At 60.7% G+C, this 27,906-nt stretch overlaps 1 protein-coding gene across 5 annotated transcripts in view; it reads left to right on the forward strand.

The window, feature by feature from the left end:
* Positions 1–27,906, forward strand: part of RARA (retinoic acid receptor alpha) — a 43,473-nt gene that overhangs the window by 8,444 nt on the left and 7,123 nt on the right. For 2 of the 5 annotated variants that reach the window (XM_060132914.1, XM_060132918.1), the window contains exons 1-4: positions 310–515; positions 11,799–12,340; positions 26,194–26,342; positions 27,664–27,805. In XM_060132914.1, the coding sequence (XP_059988897.1) occupies positions 12,163–12,340; positions 26,194–26,342; positions 27,664–27,805 (469 nt within the window). In that variant the 5' untranslated portion in view covers positions 310–515; positions 11,799–12,162. Of the gene's footprint in view, positions 1–306; positions 516–11,798; positions 12,341–13,642; positions 13,719–14,669; positions 14,759–15,885; positions 16,069–20,173; positions 20,865–26,193; positions 26,343–27,663; positions 27,806–27,906 lie in introns of those variants that run through there. The other 3 variants (XM_060132919.1, XM_060132915.1, XM_060132917.1) reach the window with 3 other exon arrangements.

Here is a 27,906-nt window from a genome sequence, read left to right on the forward strand (position 1 = left end):
GGAGGGAAGAGTGTGTGATACCGCACACTGCAGTCCTTTCTCTACCGAGCCCTCCATTTTTTGCGCAGAACTCCCCCTTCTCGCTCTGAATGTCTCCTTTTGGGTCAGAGGGAGGGATTCTCCCAGATTCCCACGGTCCAGCCTTCTGCTAGGCGCGGCTCCTTTAAGACTCGCCCTTTCCCGGGTCTGTTAAGGGGAGGGGGGGCGTGATACTGTGGGCCCGCCCCTGGTTGCTGATTGGTCGGAGGGCGGACGGGGGCGGGCCCGAGGGTGAGGGCCTCCCCGCTGCTCGGTACCCTCCGCCCCCCGGTCTGGGGCTCCGGGTAAAGTTTCAGCCTCCGCACGTGACTCGCCATGGCCGCTGCTTTCGCCCCGCGCCCCTGAGCCGCGGCCCCCCAAACCGCTCCTCTCCCTGGACCCCGCAACCCCTGACGCCGAACGGCTCCAAGGCTCAGGGTCAGGGCAGACGCCTTGTTCGCGGGCGACCCGGACGGATTGCTTCCCCCCACTGCGAGGTAACCTCTCCCCCGGGGATTTTAGAGAGCCTCCGGCTCCCGCAGGCATCGCGGCCCCTTGGCCTGCTCCTGAGAGGACCCGTGGGCGGGGACCCGGTGCCGGACGGGTTCCGACGGGAACCTGGGGTTTCCTAGGCTTCCCAACCCCGCGCCACCGTGCTCAGGGTGGGGGAGCCCCGTCTGTCTGCGCCCGTGTCTTCGCGCGAAGCCGTGAGGCGTCTGGGGCCGTCTGCCGCGCGTGTCTCCGGTGCCCGAGCTGTGGCAGAACCGCCGCTGGGAACTCCTGCTCTCTCTCACTTTTCTCCTTACAAACAAGCAAAACAAAAAGACTTTCAAACCTGTTTGGGGAGAGATCGGATGCCCAACGGACTAGCCCCCTCCTTCTTTCCCTCCTGTTATCTGAGCCGCCCTGTGGTTTGGGGAGAATCAGCCCGGGGGCCCACCCCCACCAGAGGCAGCCGGTTGGGGGGGCGGGGCCCATTCAGCTGGTGTCCCCCGTGGAGCACGGGGAGCCGTCAGATTGGGGACGGGAGCCAGTGCAGCCAGGGAGGGATGTCTCTGGGTCGGGTGGCACCATGGAGTCATGGAAGCTTTTGCGGGTGTAGGGGGGAAGGAATAGATTGGTCGTCTTTGCTCTGCTGAGGGTGTCTGGGACCTGGTGCCACCCAGAAGGCGGGGAAGCTGCTAGCCAGATGTGTATGTGGGAGGGGGGCGCTGGAAAATCTGCTTGGCAATGCCCCTTCTCCTCTCTGGACATTGCCCTATTGTCAGGCTACGTGAGAAGGAGGCCAGGCCTCCAGTGTGCTAGGCTGGGGATGGGGACTAACTCATGTGGAAATCAGATAAGAAAAGCCCCCCGGTCTTGGAGACGCTTTTCCACCGTTCATCCTACCTTGGATAGGTTGCCCACGTGCTGGCATGAAGGGGTACCCTTGGCCCCCACTAGTGCCAGCTCCCTCTTCTGTAACCAGATTGCCTTCTACCTGCGAGATGAGTGCACGTGTGTGTGTGTGTGTGTGTGTGTGTGTGTGTGTGTGTGTTTTCAGAGGAACACTCCCCCACTCCCCCACCCCATGCTGCTTACCCCCAACCCTCACTTCCGCTCCTAACTGCCATTCCTCCTCCAGTTTCCTGGTTAGGAGATTGAGGGATATCTCTTGTCCCTTCCCTGGCTGCAGTGGTCATAGGGCAGGGTTCTGGGGAAGTGGTTCAGTAAGGTTGCCAGGTCTCGCTAGGAAACGGGCTCAAGCCCCAAACTCTCTTCCAGGGCTTGTGCTTGATGGGGAGGCTGGGCTGGGGAAGCCCCAGGGTGCCGTGGGGGGTGGTTTGGAGCCTTGGGGCTTCCCCTGTGAGGGGTGGAGAGGAGTCTGGGGGAGGGAATAAGAGAAAGAGTATTTGGACCTGGAGGAAGAAGAGGGGTAGTTGTGGAATCAGGGAGTTTGTGGCTATGAAAGATGTTGGTGCAGTGGGAGGGGCTAGGACGTCAGTTCTGCCTGGGAGTCTGGGCCATGTCAGTCCTGAGACAGAGCGGTCACTAGGGTCAGACTGGAGTTGACCCTTGGGAGCTGAGGATCTTGGATTTGGAGGGTGTTAATGAGTGTGCATGTGGTGGTCACCTCAGGACTTTCCCGGCCAGACTGATGAGGGCAGTGCAGATGCAGTGGCAGTTCTGAGAAGACCCTGGGCTTGGAACCGCTTAATCCCGGCCACCTCCTCTTATAGCCCCCAAATCCCCATCCTTCAGGTTGACCCTAAATGCCCCTGCTACCACTCTGGGAAATCTCTCTGGTCCCCCTCCACCTCCCAGCCATGTGGCAGCCTGGCAGGAAGCTAGCTGCGGGCAGCCCCATCCTGATCACCCCCATGCCGCCCTGCTGGGCATAGTCACCCACATGTACCATGACGTGGTTCCTGCCACCATGTCTATTGTGGGGGGAAAGGGCATTGTCTGAGTGGCCCTTAAGGTCTGTTTTGGGGGTACTGACCCAGACTCCAGTTAATTAGCTCCCCTTCCCCTAAATCATTTGGTCTTGGAAGCTGGCTCTGCCCTCTGGGAACCCCTCCACCCCCACCCCTGTGCCACTCCTTGCTCAGACTTGAGGGTATTAGGTGGGTTGTCCTCAGGACTATGTGACAGGGTGGGGCCTGCCCCCAGATAAAACCTCAGTGCCCCATTCCCTGTCCTCTGGGTGGCAGGGGCAGGGCAGGACCCAGACTGTGCTGTACGGGTGGGTGTGTTTGGGACTCTGTGGGGTCCATTTAGGAGCTCTGTCTGGGTTTGGGGGTGATGGGCATCTGGGGAAGGTAATCCTATCCCTGTGATGAGTAAATGGGGTAATCTCCACTCGCCCAGCACCCCACACCCTTTCTAGTGGTGGTGGTTTGGGGAGTGTGGGAAGCTGGCAGGGCTCCTGGCAAGATGGCCAGGGTTGTCTTGACTTACTGGGTTTTGGGAAAGGAGTGTGGCAACTGATACCCCAGTTCCCAGGGCTTTGGCTCCATGTCCTCTCTGACGCCTGCTGTCTTTCCTCCCTCTGTTCCCCTTTCCACCCTCTGGCTGCTGTACGGAGCCCACAGGGTTTGTGGGGGGATGTGGGGTGGGAGCGAAGGCCTGGCTCTCCGTGTGTGTCCAGGGAGTGTTCTGGGGATGGGCAGGATTGGCTGAGGGAGTCTGGGTGTCCCTGCAGAGTGGGCGGCACTCGGGGACCAGGCCCAGAGTGTGAGAATGTGTCAGTGTCGGTGTGTCTGTCCTGTCTGGCTTGGGCGTGGGCGTCTCTTGCTTCGTCTGGATCTTGCCTCCTGCTCCAGTCCCCGCCCCCCCTCCCTCTCAGCTGGGACCGCCTGCTTGCTCTCTCTCTCTCTCTGCAACTGGAGCCTCCCTTGCCTGTTCCTGGAATTTGGAGAGGAGGAGGAGGAAGAGGCAGGCAGACAGACCTCCCACACTCTAGCCCGCCCGGCCTGGCATCGTGGGGAAATGAAATAGGTGCGGTGGAACTAAGGTTTCCCTGCCTTCCCCAGACCCTCCAACACACATCACAGAGTCCAGGGGGCCAGGTCTTACAGAAGGGGCCTGGGCTGCCCCCTCCCCACCAGGCAGCAGTGCCTCCTTCTTTTACCCAGCATCCTGCTGGCCAGGGCCCCTGCCTGGACCTCAGGCACCACTGTCAGCCTGGGGAGCGGGTGGGGGATTAGACTGCTGTCAGCCTGGCCAGCACCTGTTGCCAACCCCCAGCCCTGTAACTGGAGCAGGCCAGGGAGGGGGGCTGCAAAATGACAGGTGGAATTTCTGCAACCAGGCAACCCCCCACCCACTGGATATGCCTTTCCCTTCCGGCCCCGGAACAAGGAAAGCCTACCCCCCCCCACCAAGTGTCAACCTGATCTGGTGGGTGATGTCCCTGTCCTGCCTGTGGGGGTTATAGGGCCCAGGACATGGGCAGGGGGATGAGTTTATTGCTGCTTGCCCGATGACCGCCAGCCGCATCGCTGGCTCGCTGGCTGCAGGGCTGGGCTGCCCTTGTCGTGTTTTCTGAGCTCGGCTGCTCTGGCTGGGCTGGGGGGTATGGGGGTGTGTGGATGGGGGTGGTTCTCTGTTAATGTTTTAATTGCATAAAAACTGGGAGCTCAGCTGCGGGCCAGTGGGGAGTCTGGGTCTGGCTAGCCGCCCGGTTTGGGCTAAATATAGTCTGGGACATCTGCAGAGAAGGGGAGGGGGGTGGCGGGAGGTTCCATTCCCCCCGCCTCCGGCCAAGGTGCCCTCGTCTGGGCGAGCACCTTGGAGCAGGGAGGGGGATTCCTCAGCAGGAAAGGCAGGGGAGAGGCGGTGGGGGCTGGGCACTATTGAGACCTCGCCTGCCTGGAAGCCAGGAGACGCCTGAGCTGAACCCGGAGGCTCAGGAACTGGGCTGGAGTGGGGCACGCCGGGGCGGATCCAGTGGCCCTGCTCGATTTTCCCCAGAGCTGCCTGAGGTCAGGCAGTCTCTGTGTGTCACTGCGCCCCGGTGGTGTGCCACCGTGACCCACTCGCTCTATGTGTGCCTGTGTGTACACACCTACCTTGGAGTAGCTCCCTCCCGGCTCCTCCCCTGGAGCCTCTGTCCCCTGGGTCCTACCGCAGGTCCCCAGCCTTCCTTCCTTGTGTCCCTCGCCCCACAGTAAACCTTCAGCCCAGGAATCGAGACTTGAGAAGGGGAAGCTGCGGTGGGGAGTTCTCTGATCTCCAGTCACGGCAGGAAGTGGAAGGGAGGGGGACCCAAAGGGGAGAACCGTGAGTGGCAGGCGGGAAGGGAGGGCCCGTCAGCCCTGCGACCGACTGCGCACACTGCAGTGGGGTCGGGTGTATGTGTGTGGCCACCTTCCCAGCTGACCCCTTCCCTCCAGTTCCAAGTAGGGGAAACTTAGGGGACAGCTGATTCCCCAGGGGCTGCTAACAATCTTCCTCGCCCCCCCCCACTGAAAAAACTGGCTTCCTGTCACGTGGCTGTCACTTCCTGGCCCTCTGTGGTTCCCGGGATGTTTGTTGTTGGTTGCCATGGAGATGGCCGCCTTGGGCACTACCCTGGTTCTCTTGGGGAGGGAGCTGCCCCTCCCCCTAGGCCCACAGTTTTGGGGGGGGGATTGGGGGGCATGCCCAGGGGGCTGTTTCAAGCTGAGTGTGTGTGGTCTCCGATGCCCCAGATCCCCCAGGGCACCCCAGACTTCTGTCTGTGGGAAGGAGTCACAGCCACCTACTCAGACTGAGCGTCGGGGAGACTGTGACCACGTCTGGCTGCGCTTGGCTGACTGTGAATCTGACCGATTGTGCAGACCCTGTCCCCTCCAGCGTGGGTCCCGCAGTCCCAGAAAGATGCCCGTTCTTGGAACCTCTGCTCCCTCTCCCCTTTCCCTTTGGAGCCTTCTCCCGTCCTGTGTTCTCATGGAAACTACCTTCCCCAGGGAGTTTCTGTGGTTTCTTGGGGTCCAGGCTGGAGTAGGGAGGGGCTCTGGGCAGGATCCCCAGTTGTGTGTGTTTTGGGGCCGGGGAGGTGGTGGTCTGCAGGGCCTCCTCTCCCCTCCACACACAGCCTGCACCCGCTTCACCCTGATACCACAGGCCCTGTGCTTTAAGGGGCTGGTCCTGGGACTTTGTGACCATCCGCCCCACCCCCTGGTGGGCTTCCCTGTTCAGCTGGGGGTGGAGAGGGGAAGAGATGCCCCCTAGTTCTAGCCCCACCTGAGTAGGTGGGTGTGGAGCGTGGGGCGTAGGAAGTTCCTGGGGGTCGCTGGATGGGGGGTGTGGGGCGGGGCACGGTCTGACTCAGGCCTGGTCTGGGGTCAGAGCCAAAAGGATATCCTGAGGCGGGAGGGGGGCGGGGGCGGGCGTTCCCGGCTTCCCTGCAGCCCGGGTCCCTAGGGAAGGACGCCGGGAGGGGGCTGGTAGCACTGGGTCGTGCCGACAGTCTGTCCGCCCCGGGGTAGGGTTGGGGCAGAGCTGAGGGGTTGGGGGAGGCGGGTTGCAGCCGCGCAGCCGCGCACATACCTGCTGCTCTGTGTGTTCGGCAGACCCCGCCCCTTGTGAGAGTTACGCTTCCTGCACCGCGGAGAGGGGAGACAGTGGTGAGGGGGCAGCTGCCAAGGTGGGGGTGGGGAAAGCCCCGTGCCAGGCTGGCTGTGAGGACGGTGGTTTCCAGGCTGGGGGGTGTCCCCTTTTGTCTGTGCCCCTTCGGTCCCCGACCCGGACAGAGCTGCCTTTGTGTGGTCCACACAGTCCTGTGGTCTGGCTGTGGCCTCGGCAGCCTCATCTCTTCCTCTTCCTGTTTTCTTCCTTCCCTGTGGGCCCATCCCTCTCCTTGAGGCCTGGGCTGCCCCCTGCCCTTTCACCTGTTCTCTGCTCCAAGAGAAGACTGGGTGGGAGGCTTCAGCTCTGGTTCCGCGTGGGCCCCTCAGCCGCCCTGGGCTTCGGAGGCCCTGGGCACATCTCCCAGGGGGCTCTGGGGTGCAGCCCCTGGGGTGCGGAGTCGGGACACTGCCCTGACCAGCAGACATCCCCCACACACACACTTCCTCCTCCCAGCACCTGGCCTGTCCTGGGCTTGGGTTGTCCAGTTGCCCTTTCTGCCTGGTATTCAGTCACTGCGGGGATGATGGCCCGTGGAGGTCAGGCAGCCCTGTGTAGCTGGGGCAGATGCTTGGGCGGGTACAAGTTGGGGAGACACCAGATCCACTTTTCTGGGACTAGGTGCTGTGTCTTGAGGCAGTGGGCAGTGGCAGCATCCAGAGGCCAGACGCTGGACTTCAGCACTCCCCTGACTCTCTCCGTAGATGTGCTCAGGCCCTGCACGTGCTTGGGGCAGGTTTTCCAACAAGTCCCAGCTCCAGCGAGGCAGGCCCGGGCTTCTGAGGACTGGTGGGGAAGAGGTGCCCTCCACTGTCCCAACCTCACCCCGCTGGTCCTTCTCAGGCCCTCCTGGGGTGGTCTCTTTCAAAATGAGGCTGGCCTTGCTGGCTTCCTGCAGCCCAGAGCCTGGAGAGCAAAAGGTAAACAGAGGACCGGAGTGGCCAGGAGGAGAGAGGGGCCTCTGGAAAAAGGGGGAAAAGGGAGTAATGTTCACCATTCTGCTGATCTGAGGAGTGTGGGGGAGGGGAGAGGTTTTGGCTTTGCGTGTATGTGAGTGTGTGTGTATTTTTCTGGAAAGTTTATAAATAGTTCCAGCCCACTGTTCTGGTTTGAAATCTGCCCTGTCCCGCCCTGCCCTGCTCTGCCAGCTCCTGACAGGGGAGGGGGTCCAGAGGGGCTGGGTCTTTGCTTCCGTCAGGGCTGGAGTCCCTGTCCCCCACCCCCAAGTTGAGCTGGAGCTTTGGGTGTCATTTGCATATGATTCACTGACTGTCTAGAATGCCTAGGAAAACCCCTGTCCCCCCTTCTTTTAAGCGCCCCAATCCTTATCCCCTCCTCTCAGCCCGTCCAGGACTGCCTGGCTTCTATTCCTTGCGAGCCATGGTAGTGGGGTAGCCTGGGAAGCAGAGAGGAGGGATTGGGTGAAGAAGGGGGGCAGGGCCAGCTGGGTTTGGGGACCCCTGGCTCCTCTTCCCTGAGGGTAGGGGGGGAAATCGTCTATTCCTCTTCCCCTCCTCCCCTCCCCACGTCCAAAGGTTTCCCTTTTTTGGTTTGTGAAATGAAAGAAGGGAATTTGGGAAAGGGTTGTGGTCAGGCCTCCACCCACACCCCGAATATTCCTCTCCCCACATTCCTGTCCTCAGTCTGGGGGGAAGCAGACCCTGGAAAATGGGTAATTCTCCCGCTCAGCCCTGTCAGCAGCTGCTAGCCCTGGCTGGGGAAGGGACAGCAGACATACTGCCCAGGGAGGCCCCGACCTGGTGCTGGCAGGCGCGGGGGAGGGAGGGGACCCGTTGCCCAGCACCTCCTGTGTGCCGGGTGGGCGCTGTGCTAGGTGCTTTCCAGGACTTTTATCTCTTAAATCACACAGCCGGTTGTTGAGGTAGGCAGTTCACAGACGAGTAAACAGATGCTTAGAGAGGTTAAGTGACTCGCCTAAGGTCACCCAAAGTGGCAGAGCTGAGATTTGACCCTTCAGACTTCTGGTTCTTTCTGCTGTCTTCACAGCTTGGCCAACATTTGCCTTTTTCTCCAGATGTGTGACTCTGGGGACATAAAGAACGGGTAGCTGGGGACACCTGACACTGGGGGAGGGATCCTGGAGCCTTTTGAGGGTGAGGGAGGCCCCAGCGGGCAGGGGTGCCTGGCTGGTGGCAGGTGCTCTGGCCCTCCCCCCCACCCCCCCTTTCTGCTGTGCCGAGGCTGGGCTCCGGGTTTGGGAGGTGTGGGCCTGTGGTTTTTCTCTCCCTCAAGGGAGGGTGCCCACGGGCAGTGGAGGTGGCGGGCATAGGGTGGAGGTTGGATGTGGGTAATTTGTTTTCCCTTTCTTTGGTGCTGGTTTCGATTCTCTGACAGTGTCTTCTCCACCCCTGGGTGCAGGGGCCCAGGGCCCAGGCATCTCCCCAAGGGTCGTAGTTCCAGAGGGACCTTCTGAGGCCAGGGCTGTGCTCTTTGGCCCCGCCCCCATCATCCCTGCCCTTGCCCATCCCTGTTCCCTGGTCAGCCTGGCCCTTGGCCCATTTCTGTAACCTTTGCCCCTTCCCTTGGCTCAAGGCCTTCCCCAGGGAGCTAACTGTATTGAAGTTTGCAGGCTGAGCTCCTTTAGTGAGGCTCCGATGGGGGTGGGGAACACCTTCCAGCCTCTCCCTGGGGTGTGTATCTGTGGCTGAGGTTTGAAGTATGGTCCAGTTTCAAACTCCTCAGGGGCAGAATTGAGGCATTAAGGCGGCTGTCGTTAATCTCTCCTCTGGGGTCAAGGGTTGGCTCCAGAGGGTCCAGATCGAATCTGCTGCTGCCCCCCACCCCGCAAAAGCTGGGTCAGGAGGCCTGGGTTCTGGAGTGAATGGCTTCCTGGGCCTCACCTCAGAGAGGCCGGCCCCCATTTGGACGTGAATCCACCGGCGTGCTTCTCTGTGTCTGTGGACCCTGCTGTGTACTGGGGGGCCGGCCTGCAGGGAGGCAGGTGCAGAGGTTCGCCTGGCGGGGTGAGGGCCAGGGTAAGTGCAGTTTGGGAAACTCTGAGGCTGTGGTTGTGCGTCTGTGGGGAGCTGTGTCCCGGTCCGGGCATGCAGGCCTGGAGCCGGCTTCACTGTGTGTGGAGCCCAGGTGTGGAGGGATCGCATCTCCGGGTTTCCTCTCCTCATGTGTCACGTGCGTGCCCGCACGCACCCAGGCTAGGTGTGCAAGCACGCGTGCTCTTGTCCACCGGACGCTTTCCCTGGAGCTGCGCGTGTGAGTTTCTGCAAGTGGGTGTGCGCGTATGTGAGGGTCTGACTGTCAACGCTGGTGAGGCTCAGCCAACCCCTCCCTCCCTTGCTGGCTCGAGTTTCCCTTGTGTGGCGCCCCTCGGGGTTGTGGGGGGCCAGGGCGGCAGCTGGCCAACGGGTGGGGTCCCTGCTCCTCTGACGTCAGCCTCGCAGCCCGGGAGGGAATTGGCAGGGGCGTGGGGAAGGAAGGGGGCACCTCATTCAGGAGTAAGAAGAGAGGCCCTATGGTCGTCATAATTAGTAACAGTCAAAATCATGCTCGTTAACAATAGGGGAGCTGCCCCCTTCCTTGCAAGTACCTGTCCCCCTCCCCCTCCCTCAGCCCCGCACAGTCACAGGCTGGCTGGCCGGCGCGGCTGGGCCCCGAAGTCCTGGCCTCGTCCATAGTGGCCTTGGCAGAACTCCCCCATCCCAGGCATGGTCCGCAGCCAAACGCTGGCCATGTGTATGTCCTCTGGACTCCGGGTCCGAGCCTGGAGCCTGGAGCCTGGAGCCTGGCACCGCCGGAGCTTGGGGAGGAAGGGCTTGGAAAGGGAGGTAGTCCTTATTTGGGATCTCTGTGGCCCTGTCTTCTTTTCTTTTCTCTCTCCTTCCTCCCCGCCTTTCTTTCTTCTTAACAGCTTTATGGAGATATAATTCATATACCATAAAATTCACCCATTAGAGTGTACAATTCACTGGTTTTAATATATTCACAAGAGTTGTGCAACTGTCACCACAATCACTTTTAGAAAATTTTCATCACTCCAGAAAGAGCCCCCATACCATTCAGCAGTCACTTCCCATTTCCCTCGGACCCATGCCCCAGCCCCTGGTAACCACAGTCTACTTTCTGCCTTTATAGATTTGCCTATTTTGGACATTTCATATCAACGGAATCATATAATAGGTAGTCTTTTACAACTAGCATCATGTTTGCGGGGTTTATCCATGTTGTCGTGTATATCGGTACTTTGTTCCTTTTTATGGCAGAATAACATTCCATTGTATGGATGTACAACTTTTTATTTATCCGTTCATCAGTTGATGGACATTTGGGTCGGTTCTACTTTTTGGCTGTTAGGAGTGCTGGTATGAACAGCCACACCCACGTACAAGTTTGTGTGTGGACTTATGTTTTAACTTCTCTTGGGTAGATACCTAGAAGTGGAATTGCTGGGTCGTATAACTCTTGTGTTTAACCTCTTAAGGAACTGCCACACTGTTTTCCAAAGCAGCTGCACCATTTTACATTCCCACCAGCAACGTCTGAGTGTTTTAGTTTCTCCGCATCCTCATGTACTTGTTATCAGTGTTTTTGATTATAGCCATCTTAGTGGATGCAGAGTGGTATCTCATTGTGGTTTTGCTTGGCCATGTTTCTTTCTGTCTCTTTTCTTTTGTCTCTCATATATGTCATATGTGTGGGTATATACACACACTCATATATAAATACGTGCATATTTATTGATACTGTTTATATATATCCTCCTGGACCTCTTGTGGATGCTTCTCTTTCTCCGTCTCGTTCTCTGCTCTTGTTGCTGCCTGTCTGTCTCACCGTGACGTGGAATTTCTGGGTTCATCTCTGTCTCTTGCTACCCGTGGTGTTATCTCTGCGTGTCCTCGGGTCCCAGCTGTTCAAACAGGGTATGGATTTGTGGATGCACTGGTGGAGGGGCATCTGGCCTTTCATCTTCTGCCCACCTCCCACCCTCTTCAGGGAGGTTGCTTCTGCAGACAGAGTATGTGGGTGAACTCTGAGATCAGTCTCCCTTGCCCCTCCATTGCCTGGGAGTAGGGGGCTTCCACCCTGGGCAGTCCCTGCCCATCATGCTGTTGGGCAATGGAGGTGATACCCAGGAGTCCTCAGTTCCCATTTCCCTATTTGTATGTATGTAAACGGGCCTCCCCTCCAGCCCGTGGGACAGACCCATCTGGGGTGCTCGGGCTTGGATTTGGGGGGGAAGTGGTGTAAGCGGGGGCCCCCTGGCTTAGGAGTCATTTTTCTGAGAAGTGCCACCGCTTTAGGGAAGCGGCTTTTCCTCCCCTTCCCTCCTCCCTTCAAGCACACGTTCTCTGCATCTTGACCTCAGGTAACCCGCTTTGGGGGAAGGAGGGCCAGCTGCCTTCCTCTGCTGCAGGAATCTTCTGGGGTGGCATGGCACCGGGGACCCTTTCCTCTCAGGATTGTGGGTGAGAAGTCCTCCTCGGCTCTGGGCTCTGTCCCCGTCTCCCCAGCCTGGCTCTGCTGTCCTGCCACCCCCAGCAGTGTCTGGGCCCTACTCCCAGGCCGTCTCTGCCAGCCAGGCATGGCGCCAGCTGTCTGCTCAGCCGGGTGCCACGGGAAAATCTGCGGCCGCCCAGGTTGGGGAGCTCCGCGGGGAATGCCCGTGCGCCTGCTCCTCAGTGCCCACTCACCTGTCTTTTTTCTCTCTGCAGCATCACAGGACATGGCCTCCCCAGCCACCTAGCTCGGGCCCACCTAGGAGAGGGATCCTTTCGGCGTCCTGAAGGCCAGCTCTGGACCTTCCTGGGAAAGTGTCAGCTCACAGAAGTGCGTGACCAAAGGACCGGCTCTTGGGACGTCCCCCAGCCCACCTGGCCCCCAACCGGAGTGGGGGCTCCAGGAGGCTGAGATCAGCCTGCTAGCCTTGGACCGCAGCTCCAGGACAGAAGGGGGGGTGGGCTGACCACCCAAACCCCCTCTGGGCCCAGGCCCCATGACCCGAGGAGAGGCGGCCTGAAGCCTGCCAGAGCCTTCGGCCAGACTGTCTGCCTGCCCTTCTGACTGTGGCTGCTTGGCATGGCCAGTAACAGCAGCTCTTGCCCAACACCTGGGGGCGGGCACCTCAATGGATACCCGGTGCCCCCCTACGCCTTCTTCTTCCCCCCCATGCTGGGTGGACTCTCCCCACCGGGCGCTCTGACCACTCTCCAGCACCAGCTTCCAGTTAGCGGCTATAGCACGCCATCCCCGGCCAGTAAGTGGAGTGGTGGGCATGGTGGGAGGGGCGGTGGAGGGCGGCAGGCCGAGGTGGGCCTCTAGGCACATCTCTTCGGCAGTGGCGAGGGCTCCTCCAGACAAGGGGGATCGTTGTTTGGGGGGCTTGTAGGCTGATGGCTGTGACTGCGTTTGGTGTTGCGGGGGACAGAGGGAGAGCTGAACAGTGCTGTCCTCCGGCGCCTCTCACGCCGCCCCCCACCCAGTGCTCTGCCGTGGAGGGCCTTATAAATAGCTCCAAGGACTGGACACGGAGGCTGGAGGCGGGTAAACAAACCTCTCGACATTTGGTGGAAATGGCAGCTCTACTGCGAGCAGCGCCCCACCTCCGCCCCGCCCCATCCAGTGCCTCTGGGGGAAGGGGCCTGAAGGCGTAGAGTCCCCTCCCCTCGCCTTGGCCAGGCTAGGTGGTGCTTCCCTTTGTGGGGAGGGTGAGGGGGGGCCCACAGGCAGCCTGGTGGGTCGGGGCAGGGTCCCAGGAGGGGGCGCTCAGCCTGGACTCCGGCTGTGGATGCAAGCCTGCTCTTGGCCGGGCCTGTGTTTCCTCTCCGCCTCCGCCTTCTGCCACAGGGGTCGCCTGTTGGCTGGGTGGGGGTCTCGGTAACCTTCCCTGGCTGGCCGAGCCAGGTAGTGGGAGGTGGCGGCAGCTATGGCCAGCTGGCAGAGTCCAGGCCTCGGGCCTGCCAGGACGCTTACAGTAACTCGGGCCCCCAGGGCCCAGCTGGGCGCCGGGCCAGGGCTTGGCGGGGGGGAGGGAGCCGGGGCCTGGCCTGGGGCAGGAGGGGGTGGAAACAGCAGAAGGGGGCCGTGGACGGCGGGCTGGCTGGTCAGCTGCTGACCTGGGAAACGTGTCCCACCTCTCCTGGCAGGCAGGTACTGAATACCCTGCCCCGGGCACCCACCGCCTCTCCCGTGGCCACTGGCAACATGCCTGGCGCCGCTGCCCTGTGCGCCCCGGCTGGGCTGGGTCAGTGCCCCCTTCCCAGTGTGGGGGCAGCGCCCTCTCCCCGGAGCCAGGGAGTCTCTTTGTCCCTGGGGCAGGCCCTGGCTGGGCGCCTCACTGCCCACACTGGCCGGCTGCCCACTGCCACCACTGCTTCCTGGCTCACCTCCTCTGGCTGCATGGTGGCCCCCTCCCTCCCAGGCCCCACCAGCCACTGGGAGCAGGGGCTCTAAGTCTGTGCTCCTTTAGGTCCTTACCCTTTGTGCCCTGGGGCAGGGGGCAGGCGGCTGCTGCCTACTCAAACCTCCACCTTCTGTTTCCTCCCTTGGGGGTGTGCAGCCGCCAGCACTTTGACCTGGGAGTCGGAGTTGGAAGCCCGCCCGCCGATTCTGGCCTGGTCTTCAGTCTATGCTAGGTGATGGGGGAGGCCAGTGTCTGGGTTCAGGGCTGCTGGGGAAGGAGCGGGTGTGTCTGTGTGGGGTAGTGCCTGCGTCCATGGGGACTGGGATTCATATCCCAGCTCCAGTGACTGGAGTGTCTGCTTCCTGCCAGGGTGGGGTTTTCAGGGAGGGAGACATCGACATCGAGGGTGCTCAGCCTGGTGCCGGTGGACAGCTTGCTCTTCCCCAGGTGATAGGAACAGAGCCCCAGACACTCTGTCCACCTGGGGCCTGGCTCATGGAGGGTTGGATGGGGCTGGGCCTGACCCCTGACCTTGCCCTGTCTTGTGCCGGACAAGCAAATGTTTTACCCTTCTTTGAATGTTGCAAGCTTCTTCCTCTTTCTTAGAGGTGGGTGGGGAGGGTTTCCGGGTACCCCACTTCCCATCCTGCTAACCTTCATCCCCCAGGGTGGGGTGCCCACATTTCGGGTTAGGCAATGCCCCTTCCTGCCCCCTCCCTTTGTGAGCCTGTGGGTTGCCCTGTCCCTTCCTAGTAAACAACAACTTCTCTTCCTACCCACGGCCCCAGCCTCTGAGCTTCTCCCTGACCTTCCCCTTCTCTGGGACCAGAGGTGTGGCCAGGAACCTGAGGGAGCCCTGCATCTCCCTCCTTCTTGGGCAGGGCTGAGGGGCTTGGAGACCCTGGCTCTCAGCGCTGGGTAGCGAAGCGTGACAGATCAAAGCTCAGGCATGGAGGCAGCCTCGCCTTCCCCGCTCTCCCCACCTGGGGGCTGGTGCTGGGGGTCAGGCAGTTCCTAGGAGGGGTGGACATCTGTGGCCCCCATTCCTGTAAGGAGCGATTACATGCTCTGGTCCTCTGCCGCCCTTTCTGTAGGCAACCTGGCACATGAGGCTCCCTCCTCCCACTTCCCACCAACACAGGTGTTTGGTAGTCCTCCCTCCACCTCCCATTCCTCTCCCCAGGTCAGGAGGAGGCTGGACCTTGGGTGTACCCTTCAAAGACCCGGGGGCCTGTGGAAGGACAGAACTGTTCTCCAGGTCACTGGGGACAGGTGGGTATCTTTTCTGCTGTCGGCTCCCTGGGAGACGGAGTGGCAAGCTCCAGAGATAGGCCAGGATCCCCCCTCTAGACCAGCCCCTGGGGCGTGGTCTCTGAGGACTGGTACTTACTGTGGAGGGTTGGGATTCAGTGTGCCTTGGGGGGAGGGTCAGGGTTGGGTGTGTTTTAGGGGTGGGGAGGTCAAGGTTGGGTGTGTGTTGGGGAGGGGGTCGATGGCTTATGTGTATTGGGTGAGAGGGTCCGAGTGCGTCTGAGGAGAATCAGACCCAGAGCCCGGGAGGGGTGTCAGTTTGTGTGCTGGAGGGGGCGGTGAGTTAGGGCACAGAGGGTGTAAGGGGGAGGCGTCTGTGATTGTGTTGTGTGTTTGGGGAGGGAAGGGTCTTTATTTCTTATCACTAGTCTAGGCTGGAGAGGAAACAAACCTGCCTTTTTTGTTGCTCCCCTGGGAATTCCACGGGGTCGGGGAGCGGGGGGGTGGGTGGGTGGGAGGAGAGGTGGAGTACGCTGTGTAGCGAGTTCTGGCTTTGCCACTTACTAGATGTGATAACCTCTCTGAGCACGTGTCCTCGTCTGTAACCCAGGGATCTGACCAGAACCTCCCTCAGAGGGCTGAGATTAGGCGAGATCTTTGCTGTAATGCACTCTGGTCTTCACCTTGCCTGTGATCATGCTGTCTCCTTGCCGTGGTACCCTGTGTTACGACAGTGGAAAGGGACCGTGGCCCTTTCTGGGTGGGGGCTGGAGAGAACGGGAGGCTAACATCTGTGGAGCACCTACTGTGTGCCTGGGACTTTATCTCTGTTTTACAAATCTTAATCCCGACAATCCTGGGAGAGGGACATTATCTCCATTTACACATGAGGAAACAGCACCGGTGGTTAAGTGGCTGAGCTAAGTGACCTTACAGCTGGGCTGTTTTCTACCATCCAGATAGGCAGCTGCGGGAGGGTATTGTGGGGAGCCCTCCTGGGTGTGGGGAGCTCAGGGCCATGGTAAAACCCCCTCTCCCATGGCTGAAGCCCCGCTTCTGCCTCAGGACCTTCTGCTTTCACCCAGTAGGGGGCGTAGGGGACGGCCTCCCCCCTAGCCACGCCCCCTTTTCTGTTTTTGATCCTGAAGGCTGGAGGGAAAGACCGATAAGAGGCCTGGGCCAGATCTCCATCCTGTCCTGGAAGCTGCGGATACAATCTGTTCACGCCCATCCTCGCCCCCAGATCAGCCCACTGCAGCCCGGGGAGTTTGCAGAGCTCAGCGGGCACCCTCCCTCCATCTCCATCCAGACAGACACTGTAGGAACAGAGTGTAAAAGCTACCGTTCTTATTTTGTTTCCATTTGTGGAGTGGGGGCAGGGAGGTTGGAAGCTATCTGTAGAGGAGCTGGGGATGGGAGCCCCGAAAGACTGGGTCCAGACTTTTCCTTTCCATCCACACATTTGCTGTGTGGCCCTGGGGTCTGGGGGAGCCTGGAGAGACTGGAGGGTGTGAGCCCTTCTCCTTTCCCTCTCCTCTGCCACTCCCCTTTTCAGTCTGTTTCCTCCCTCCCCCTGCTCCTGCCCACTCTTTCCCTGGACAATAGGAGGGACAGCCCAGGGAGAGGGGGGACTGCTAGCAGTGCCCTCCCTAGGGTCCAAAATGCAGAGTCAGCCAAAAGACTGTTGGACAGGGTTTTGAATGAAAATGCGGCCCCCTCACCTTTTATCTCCAAGCATTGATAGTGCACAGGCCCCCTCAGGGCAGGATCCCAGCATGGGCAGGGGGAGGGGACTCAGGGAAGGAAGCCTGTCCTCTTAGGCTGGCCAAGACCTGAGACACTGTGTCTGCCCGTGCCAAGGGCCCTGTGCCCATGGGGATGTGCCAATGCAGGCCCTGACTACCCTTTGAGGGGTAGTGTCTGTGGAAAGAGGAAGTGTTTCCCTTCTCCAAATCACTTTGGGGCGGTGCCTACAACGCCCTCCTTCTCTGCGTTTTCAGTGGTGGGGCACAGCCCATGGAGCTGGACCTCCCAGGGTAGACTGGAGGCCCTCTGCCCTGACTAGATCAGAAATAGAGGCCCTCCCCTCCCCATTTTGACTTCTGAGCTGCTGGGAACCTCAGCCCACGGCCCAAGTTCCCCTTGGCAGAAGTCTTAAAGGACAGCTCTTCCTGCGCAGCCTTGGGCAGATCACTCAACCTCTCTCGAGTCTGAGTCTGTTTCCTCCTCTTTAAAGCAAGACTCCTAATTCGTTGCTTGCTGGGCAAGTTGCTATGAGGCCACGGTGACCTGCTTGCTGGTGAGGGCCTGGGCGAGCTTCAAGTACCCTGCAAAAGCAGTGATGACGAGGGTTGGGTGGAGCTGGGCATTGTCTTGGGGGATGGCTACCCGGTACTGGGACCTGATGTCCGTCTGGCCCCGGGTCTCATGACGTCCTGTTTGTTATCCCCTCCAGATGGGGTTGGGGACTGGAGGGACCCCTGCCTGGCACAAGCGGAGGCCACTTCAGTTCTGCCCATACCTGCTGAGGGCCTGCTAAGCACACAGTCCTGGAGGAGTTGTGGGGGACACGGCAGAGGAGGACGGGGCCCCAGGCCTGCCACTCGGTCCTCCGCACGTCCCCCGCTGCCCCCCCCCAGGCGGCCAGAACCTTCCTTTTTCCCTCTTCTCCCATTGCCCCAGGACACTGCGTTCTGCTCTGACCTGCCCCATGACCTTGCTGTTGCCCAGAACAGGCATCTCACCCCGACTTCTCCACTTCTCTAGCTCCGGAAATCCTATCCATCTTTCAAGGAATATCTCGAATACCGCCTCTTCTCAGAAGCCTTCACAGACGTTCCCGCTTCCTTGCTCACTCGCTCCCTCCTTTGAAGGCCCGCAGGTCCTTATTTTTTCTCTTAACAACACTCATCTCTCTACCATGAAGTGACTCTCTCCACCTGGTACCTGCAGTGAGCTGTATCATTTGGGAGATCTTTTACTGATCACCAGGTCTTCGATGGCAGGGACAGCCCCAGATCCGTTAGTACCTTGAAGCTGTGAACACAAGGCCTAGCACATAACTGGTGCCCAGGATCTACGTCGTTTGGGAGGAGATACCAAGGGCTGTGGAAGCAGTCTGCCCTCCTCCCCAGCAATCTCATAGACAGCCAAGGCTTGCACCCAGCCTTCCACCTGCAGCCCAGACCTCACTTAGGTGAGACCTCACTCTGGAGCCCAACACCCACCCGTCCACCTGCCCAGCAGACTTTTGTACTTCGCACTCTTGGAAACTTTGCTGTAGCACAAGCCACACACCAGAGTCCTCTTTGCTACCTCCTTTCCCACACTACCCCCTATCCGACCCCCCCCCCCGCCACATTGATGACTTTCCTCTATCACCACTGCCAGTTTCTTGGGCTGTGCTGCTATTGTGTGCTGCCTGGACTGTTCTAACTGGTCTCTCTTGCCTTCCTACCATCCATTCTTCATACAGCTTCACATGGTTAAATCTGATTTATAACACTGTAAATCAGATCTTGCCTCTCCTTTGCTTGGAACCTTTTTGTGGTTTCTCCCTGCATTTGAGATAAAATCCAGCAAGCTCACCTGGTCTGGCCTCAGCCCACCTCTCCAGCCTGGGCCTCTGCTCCTTTTTCTTTTGAATTTTATGTTATGTCCTCTGTTAGTTCACCAACGTCTGTAACCCCAGGACCCTTGCACAGGCTCTTTTACTGGGATTCCACTCCTTCCTACTCTTTACCTAACTTCTAAACTTCTACTTTCTTTAGGTAGAAGTTTGCTTTGACCTTCCAACCTAAATTAGGTGCCTACATTAATTCTTCAAAGCATACTTTATGTGCTTACTTGTGTCATAATACCAATTATCTCAGTTTGCAATTATTTATAATATGCAGTAATAAACATAAATATATATATTTGTGATTATTTGCTAAATGGCTGTTGCACCATAAGGTCTGCAAAGGCAGGCTCCCCAGGGTATCCACCTGGGAGGTGCTCAGAAAATAGTTTTCCTTGAATCGGCCTGGCATGGTGGGAATATGGGCTTTGATGGCAGAAAGTTCAAATACTCACTCTACCCTTTAATAGCAGTGTGATCTTGGACAACCCACCTAACCTTGCTAAGACCTTAGTTTCTTTATTTGTAAAATAGGAATAATACCACTTATCTCTTACGAGTTGCTGTGAGGATTAAATGACCACATATGTTAGGAACCTGGCTTTTAGACGGTTCTATCCTCGGGAAGCACGTAAATTCCTATCAAATGAGGGAGCTCTGCTGCAGGGTCAGAGGGAGCAATAAGATACTCTCTTCTCCTGGGGCATTCCCCCCGCCCCCCCGCCCCCCCGCCGCGCCTTCCTGCACCTACCCAACCCAGGTCTTCCAGTGAAACCGGCATCCCGAGGGCTTCCGGGAGGAAGTGGTCAGCTGAAAGGCACCAGCCCCTCCTTTTCTCTCTCCAGGGCTAGACGGTGCGGTGGGGGGCCCATGCTGGTTCCGCCTGTGGGAGACACCCTGGGCGGGGCTTTGCTCGACTGAAGCACGCCGGGCATTGCGGGGAGAGCCCCCTCTGCACGCGTTTGTGTCAAAGCGCCCGAGCTGCCGCATCGGGTTCCGGCGGGCGGGCGGCCGGAGTCACACATGATGTCACAGACAATGACACAAGCCGGGTGTCTCATTCCCACGCGGTGCCCGAGCTGCATAATGTCATACCCGGGACACCCGGCACGGCGATAACACTTGGCCACACGCACCCCAGACCTTCGCCTCCTGCCGCCACTCTCCGCGTCTCCGGGGGAGCGGCCCGACCGGGCAGGGGGCTGGCGGGTGAGCCCCGCGGGCAGGCTGGCGAGCGGGTGATGTCACGGGCAGCGGTGGGTGGGTCACCCGGAGGTGAGGCGCCGCCGGGCGAGTTCAGAGAGAGTTCAGCCGCATTGCATTAGGCAAATGAGGCCCGGGCTGGGTGGGGGTGTGTGTTGGGGGAGGACAGCGGGACCATCCCCCTCCTCCCGCCCACCACCTCCCTCGCCTTGGCATCGCGGGGCCGGGGACTGACCAAAGCACGGGGGAGGCTGGGAGCCGGAACTGGGACGGGGGAGACGCCCGCCCCTCTTCCGTCCTGGAGCAGCCCCCTCCTCTCCCGGTCCCCAGCCTCCGTCAGTACTCCGTGCACTCCTCCTCTCGAGCCTTTTACCCCTTCCGTCCCCTCTTCTCTCCTCCTCCTGCCCGGGCTCCCCGCCACTTGCCTTCCATGGCCCGCCTCTCCCTCTCAGTTCCCGGTTTGGCGCCCGCTGCTGCCGGACCCGCCGGGAAAGGGTTAAGGCAGGGGCGGTGCCTGGACGGGACGGGGCGGAGGAAAGGGGGTGGGACTGCAGGGGAGGGGGCGCGTAGGCCGGGGCTGGGGGCCCGCGGCGCGCACCGCCGGAGACCGAGCGCAGGGCGGCCGCCCCTTGCCTGGTGGAGGCGGAGGCGGAGCCGCGCGGTCCCAACCCCACCCGGAATCCTCGCCCCGGAGAAGCCCGGGAGCCCCGGCTGGGAGGAGGAAGTGCTCGGTGACTCCCCGCCCCGCGCCGATCGCGCCCCCGGCAGGCGCACTCGGGGAGCCGCGGGACGCTGCCTCGGACACTATGAGACTCGCGACGGGAGCCCCCTCGAGGTGAAGACGCCGAGTTCCCGGGCCTCGGCCGGGCGTTCCCGGGGTCAGCCGAAGGACCCCCCCCCCAGTCCCCCCGCCCCCAGTACACACAACTTCCATGCTTTTCACCTGGGACTCGCAGAGCGGCCGGCCGACTTGGACGCGGGACTAAGGGCAGAGGGCGGCCCCCGGCCCGGGTCTCCAGTCGGGGCGGGGGGGACGTGCCCCTCGCCCCCAGCAGCTCTCGGATGGCGCCGCCGGCTGAGTGAGGGAGGCGGCGCGCAGGACTTATCCGCCCGGACCTCTTGTCTTCGCGGGGAAGATGTACGAGAGTGTGGACGTGGGGGGACTCACCCCCACCCCCAATCCCTTCCTGGTGGTGGATTTTTATAACCAGAACCGGGCCTGTTTGCTCCCGGAGAAGGGGCTCCCTGCCCCCGGTCCCTACTCCACCCCGCTCCGGACTCCGCTTTGGAATGGCTCAAACCACTGTAGGTACCGGCCTATTCCTCCTACTGTGGGAGCTGGGGGGTGAGGGTGGGCTGTAGGGCTTCCGCTCCACCAGGAGATGCAGGCCTGGGGGCGTAGTGAGGGTCTTGTCTCTACCCTACCCTCCACTTTCCCTTGTTTCTCTTGCTGAAAGTAGGGTGCCCTTGTTGGACAATTGGACTCCCCCGAGTAACCCTGGGCGCTATTTCTGTTGTATTTGGACTGAGGAACTTTGGGGGTTCCTCCTTTCAGGAAACATGTGTTCATCTCTCCTTCCACTTTTTGCAGGGGAAGTGAAGCCCCTTGCCCCCAGTTTATATTCTTCTTGCTTGCAATCCGATAGCTTCACAGCTGAGTGGTCCTTTCTCCCACCCTGAAGGGTGGGGTAAAGGTCCTATCTGTGGGCTTGTGTGCTTCTAGGAGGAGGGGCCTCCTCCCCAGATCCCACCCCTGCCAAAGCTTTGGGGAGAGCCTGTCCCAGGCGACAGCTGCTGCCCCCAGCTCTTGAATGTCAGGGGAGCGCTCCATTTCTTTGGTGTTGGCAGTGGGGTGTGGCAGGAAGGGGCAACTCCGTCAGATACCCGTCGGCCAGCCTAACCGACCCTTACACCTTGGGGAAGGGCACCTGTCCATCTGAGGGTTGTCCTGGCCCTAGACACTTGGCTGGCACAGGCTTCTATGCCAGGAAAGGAGGGGAGAAGCTACTCTGGTGGGAAGAATGCCCCTCCCCATGATCCTAATACGGTTTGTTCTCTGGAGGATGAGTTTGATTTTTTTGTGGGTCTGGGGCTACTCTGGAAATGAGGGCTGCATCCCCTCCCAGCTCAGCCGTGTCCTTTTGTTACCGTGTTTTCACCTGGGGATGAGGCAGGCACTGGGCTGTCCCTTCTTAAGAGGGCCGCTGCTGATGAGAACCCTGGAGTCCTGGCACCTCCTCTCCTCGCCGTCCTCTGGCTGGGTTCAGGCTTCCCTGGAAGGGAGAGGCCCTGTACACTGGCGGGAGCTGTGAGTGCCTGGGGTGCACACCTGGGCATGTTTATACCCAGCTGTGAGGTAGTGTACCTGGTGGGGGAGAGCGGTGCTTAGGTGTTATTGTTACTTGGCTCCGGTTCTGTCCTCTCCCCTGCTCTGGGCTCAACTCTTCCCTGGGGGGCTTCTCCCACCCTCCCGGCCTGGCTGCCTCTCCCTTGCCTGCCAGGGAGGAGGGGTAGAGTGGGTCTCTGGGGGCCTGGCAGATTGCAGTAGGTTGAAGGGCAACCCGCAATGCCTTTGCTCTGGGAAGAGAGACCTGAGGTGCAGAGACGCCCATCCCTGCCCCTTTCAGAGCCACCTCACCCCCAGCCTTTATTGTCCCGCCCCCTGACCTTTGCCTCTGGGGCAGATTGCCTGGGAGGCTGCAGGCTGCAGACCGTGGGAGGGAGGGCGGGGTGCGCGTGGGTGCACTTTAGGGAAAAAAAAAAAACGGACAGGCGAGAGGTGTGACACACACTGGGACCCTTCTTCCCATCCTTCCAGAACTGGAGGAAGGTGTTCCCTGCTAAGTGGGATACTTGGGGCATGGCTGCCATGGGCACTCCCTCCACAGCCTTGGCCACTTTTGCCAGAGGACTGGGGAGGAGATGGGATCCGAGGCCTTGGGCTCCAGCCCTTGGGGGCAGCTCAGCTCTTTCTGGCCCCAAACTGGCCAGGTGAGGTAGGGGGAAGCCTGGAGGCCCTCGGGCAATGGGGGAAGTGGAGGCCTGTTCCCCCGCACCGTGTGTGGGGCAGCGTGGAGCCAGAGGCCCCGGCTCCCCTGTTCCCGTGGCGGGAGTGTCGGGTCTGTGGCAGTGGGTTCTGCCCCCAAAGCTTAGTGGGCCGGGAAAGTGGCTGGGAGGGTTGTGGTGCGGTACAGGCTGGGAGGGCCTGGAAGCTGGGGGTGGTGACTTGAGTGTGTCTACAGTACACGGGCTCATGACCGAACCCCTGGGTGTGTGTAGGTCCTCTGGTGACAGGAGCCCTCCTGCCCCCTCACACCGAGTTCTCCACTCTCTGCTGCCACCTCCACCAAAGGTGGGAAGAGACTGCACGTGGCCTTAGGGAGAAGACCTTCGCGATCCTGCAGGGCCCCGGGGACCTTGCCTCCCTCCCCCAGAATCCCCGTTTTGGGGCGCCAGAGGACAAGGGGTACAAAGGATGTGGCTCTCCATCTGTCCCCCACCAATCTCGCGGCTCACGCCTCCGCCCGCTCCCAGACGTCCAAGAATGTGAAGCACGTGGATGCCCGTAGTGGGGGGAGGGGGGGGAGATGCTTATCGGCGGCCGCTGGGTAGGGGCCTTCTTCCGCCGCCGCCGCCGCCGCCGCCGCGCTACACCCAGAGTCACCCCCACCCTCCTCTGGGGTGGAGGAAGGGCGAGGCCCAGCGCCGTGCGCCCCCTCCCCGCCCCTCCCCGCGGGCTGCCAGCGGAGCTGCGGAGGAGCGGGCGCCAGCAGGATTGGGAGGGGAGCCGCTGGCCGGGGGCCCGGCTGATTTCCTGCAGATCTCCTCCAGGAAACCGGCCCCTTGTGCGGGCCTGCGAGCGGCTCTGGGGCGCGGGGACTCCGGAGCGTTCTGCCCACCAGGAGCCGAGCGGGGGCGGGGGAGGGGCAGCCTGGCAGCGCGGGCGGGAGGGGACGCCTGGCTCCCTGGGCCGGTGCCATCCGTTCGCTGGGCGCTGGAACTTTTGAGCTGAGAAGGTGTGATGCTTCTCCGGCCTCGTCCTTCTGCAGGAAGAGGAGAGATTTGTGGGCTGGGGCCTCTGGGGAGGGAGGTGAGCGGGAAGGGGCCAGGCCGTGGCAGTCCTTCCCCCGCTGGGTGTGCAGAGTTAAGGCTGCGTCCTGACTCTTGCAGAGGCTGGGAGCGTCCTAGAGTGCCCCTGCTCCCCTTGGCTGCTGGCTGGTGGCCCGGGAGGTGGGGACTGAGCCGGGGCTCTGGGTGCAAAGGGCACAGTGGGAAACCTCAGAGCTGTTACCTGGGTGACAGGTGGGGATGTGCTGGGCGTGGGGCGTGCAGACCAGTGTGATAGCCTCAGAGGCAGCCAGCTGCTGTGGGGTGGGCCGCAGGGAGGCCTCAATGAGCCCAAACTGTGTACCCTCACCTTCGGTCATCTCCCCCGTCCTGCCAAAAAGTGCAATTTAAAAAGCACATTCTTCCAGTTTCATAAACAGCCTCTGGACTTTGCCTCAGCTCCAAATTTCTACAGACCTTTGCCTCCCCAGTCAGTCCCTGGTCTTAAGCTGCCTGTCCCTCATCTGGGTACCCCCTGTGTCTCCCCACGGCCCCCTCCCCTCAACCCCACTCCATACCCCAAAGCTCTCTCTGTCCTTTCTCCCCCTCTCCTCTGGTCCATTTTAGAGGTCGGGCCTTGGGGGAGGTGGGTCCAGGGCAAAGACTGGATGGGGAGGGAGAGAGGGAGGGGAGGGAGGTCAGAGCCTCCTTCCTGTCTGGTCAGAACTCTGACTGGGATTCTAGGCCATGATCCTCCCCACACCCCCTTGTCCTTGACACCCCACCCCCACCCCCCACCAGTCTGGATTGTCTATTGTGACTCCTTTTACGTCTTGGAAAAAGTTAGCACAACAAAGGGCTCCTTTGTCGCTCACCCCTCTGCCTCCTGGCCTCACCCAGGCCCCCCAACCCCGCCCCCCCCCCCAGCAGCTGTTCTCAGGCCTCTCGCCTGTCTGATTTGCTTGTCTGGCCTCTGGGAGAGTGAGGTGGGGAAAACCAGGCCAGGACGGTTCGATTTGGGGTGAGGAGCAGAGGGTGGGGGAGGTCAGCGATGAGTCCGGCTGGGTGCGGGGCTGGTGTCGGCAGTCACTGATCCTTTGCTGCAGGCCGCCCTCTGGGCAGGGGCAGGGACGTGGGGCCACAGCAGTGCTGGTCGGCCGGGCTGACCAGGGAAGTGGTGCCCAGGCCCAGCTAAGAGCCAGGGAAGGCCTGCCAAGGTTGTTGGCCTGGCTCCCTGTCAGCAACCGCCTGGCAGTCCCTAGTTGTGTTTGCAGGTAAAGGGGGAGGGTGGTAGCATGCAGCTAGCCAGCCCCCCACTGCTTCCCGCCCCCATCCACGTGCTGCTTTTCTCCGTGCCTGGGCTTCGGGGCCACATGAGCCATGAGGTGCTCGGGCAGGAACTGTGGGCCCCTTTGAATTCCAGAACCTCGTGTGCTGGAGTTTGGGGTGAGACTAGATGGGATTCTGGGGTGTGGGAGGAAGCAGGGATCTATCTCCTCAGGGAGGCATCCTTGCCCCTCCTTGGCCCTGGGCACGTGGACTTAGCAAAGCTTCAGGAGGGTGCTGGGTGGCCCCTTGGGAATCTGGGGTTGACTGGGTCACAGTTCTCATCCAGGACAGTACACCCCCAGCTGTCCTGGCTTCGGGCACAGACAGCCCCCCCTGTTCTGCCTGGGGTGATGGGCATGGGGCCAGGCACTGGGGAGGATTTGTAGGGGGAGCTGCCCTTGCTGGCTAGGTCACCCGCCTGGCTGCCCTCTTAGAGCTGAATAACAGGAGGGGAGGGGAATAGTAACCGGGACACAGGACATAGTATCGTATGGAGGCCAGACAGACAGAGCATTGATGGGAACAGACCCCCTTTGTCATGCTTTTCCCCCCAGACAGGGGGCACCCAGAGCAATGGGCTTCTGGGGCCCACAGGGACTCTTCTCCCTGTCTCCAGGGGGTCCCCCTGCTTATCTCAGGGAGTCCCCACCTGCTGTGCCCCAGCATTTGTGACTGTGCACACCCTGCCTTGGGTCCCTGGCCAGGGGATTGTTTGGGTGGAGGAGGGGCTGTGGCTGCTGGCAGAGGGGGTGGAGGGGGGAGCGGAAGCAGAGGGGGTGGGGGAGTGGCCGGCTTTGAATATCCTGTTGACCCCAGTTTCCTCTGTCCCCAGCTTGTGTCCTCTTCCCTCCCTCCTCATCAGGCCTTAACTCCTTCCTAACATAGGGGAGATGGGGCGGGGCTGCCCAGAGTCCAGGGCTGTGGAGCCAGGCTGACACCCACGCCCAAGCGCCAAGTACTGCCACATCCGTGTACAAATCTGATGGTTTATTATCTGCTCCTTCTGGTTTTGAAGGTGGGGTCCTGCGGAAGCAGGCAGGACTGAGGGGGTGCTGGAGCTTCATCGGCAGCCCCATTTCCCCAGTCGGGCTGGGAAGTCCCAGGTTTCCTGAGACCGTGTCCCTGCCCCAGAGTTTGACTACTGGCAGCAGTGGGGTGGCTGGGAGAGGCTCCTGGGAGAGATCAGGAGGCAGGGTGGGCACTGTATTAAGGATGGTGACCTGGGTCTCTAACCGCCCTTCTCCTCTTGTCTCTCTAGCCATTGAGACCCAGAGCAGCAGTTCCGAAGAGATAGTGCCCAGCCCCCCCTCGCCACCCCCTCTCCCCCGCATCTACAAGCCTTGCTTTGTCTGTCAAGACAAATCCTCAGGCTACCACTATGGGGTCAGCGCTTGTGAGGGCTGCAAGGTGAGTTGAGGGGGTCATTGGGAAGGACATCCCTGATTAGATAAATGGGATGTTCCCACTGCCGAGGGCTGGGACTGTGCCGGTGGTGGTGGTGGTGGTGGTGGTAGTGGGTGTCCCTGAAGCTGCTGCTCTTACTTCTGTGCGGGAGGTGGCAGCAGCCTTGGAGGAGGGGAAGCCTTCAGCAGAACCTCCTTCCCCGTAGATGAGCAGGGGTCCCCCAAACCAGAGGTCCCCCTCCTGCCTCAGCTCTTTTCCCCATCATCTCAATCCTCCAGCTGGCAGGGTGTACACCCGCTCTGCTACCGATGCCCGGGTTGCCATGGTGAGCTAGCTGCCGACTGGCTCTTGGCTGGGGACCCAGGAGGCCTGCCCTCCGTGGCCCTGCCTGAACCTCGCCATGGCAGCCTGGCAGGAGGCCGTTAGGAGCAGGCGCCTTGCCTTGGCCTCTCCTTCAGGTGCCCAGGCTGTGGGCTTCCCAGAGTCTGGCTGGATTTCCACGTGCCCATGTTTGGCTCCAGGGTGCAGATGTGGCTGCCACCTTCCCAGCAGCTGTGGACATGGCCTCTCCTCCTCCTCTCCCCAGGGCTTGAGCCTCTGTACCCGTTTCTTCCCCAGAGATTGGGGTTCCGAAGCTGCACAGCTTTGAGGCTTGGGGCCCTGGGCTGCCCCTCAGTGTGGGGCAGAGATAAGCGCAAAGCACCAGGCCTTGGACTCTGTGTCTGCCTGTCCTGTCTGGTTGTTCTTGGTCTGCCGTAGCCTGTCTGTCAGTCTCTCTGTTAGCCCGTGTGGGCAGCCCCTGACCAGCCTGGTCTACCTGTGATCAGTCTGTGCGCATCTGCCTGGTTAGCGAATGCGTGTTTTGCTGCCCTGCTCCTGAGCGCGCTCTCCACCTCTCTGGCCAGCCTGTGTGTGTGTCTGTGTGGCCCCTCCTGCTTGCCTTCTCTTCTTGTGCTCTGAGCCCAGGGCTGTGGGTTCCAGAGCTCTGCCTCTCTCTCCTCTAGCCCCATCTGCCTCTTTACTTGACTCACCAGCAGCCCGAGGTCCTTTTCCCCAGGAGAGAGGAAGCTGGGTCTATGCGTGTGGGTTGGGGGAAGCCCTCTGCCCACCTGCAGTGTTGAGGCAGCAGGTACTGGGATTCTTCTCGGGGTATCCTTGTAGGTGGACCCTTCCCTCTGCCTTATCTGGTCTACTCAGGTAGTTGATGTCCGAAGCCCTTGGGGGCAGCAGCCACCTGGCCCTCTGCTCCCACGGCTGAGGCCACGGGCCAGCGCTCTTCCTACTGTGGGTGTGGCTGACCTGACTCCCTGCCCTCCATACCCAGGGCTTCTTCCGCCGCAGCATCCAGAAGAACATGGTGTACACGTGTCATCGGGACAAGAACTGCATCATCAACAAGGTGACCCGGAACCGCTGCCAGTACTGCCGGCTGCAGAAGTGCTTCGAAGTGGGCATGTCCAAGGAGTGTGAGTGCCGTGGGCAGGGCGGGGCCGTGCGTTGGGCAGGGCACGAGTGCCTGGCCCCTAAAGCTGGGTGATCAGGGGCTTGGGGATGTGTGTGTGGATGT

Source organism: Lagenorhynchus albirostris, chromosome 20 (genome assembly GCF_949774975.1).
Source record: "Lagenorhynchus albirostris chromosome 20, mLagAlb1.1, whole genome shotgun sequence".
NCBI classification, from domain to species: domain Eukaryota; kingdom Metazoa; phylum Chordata; class Mammalia; order Artiodactyla; family Delphinidae; genus Lagenorhynchus; species Lagenorhynchus albirostris.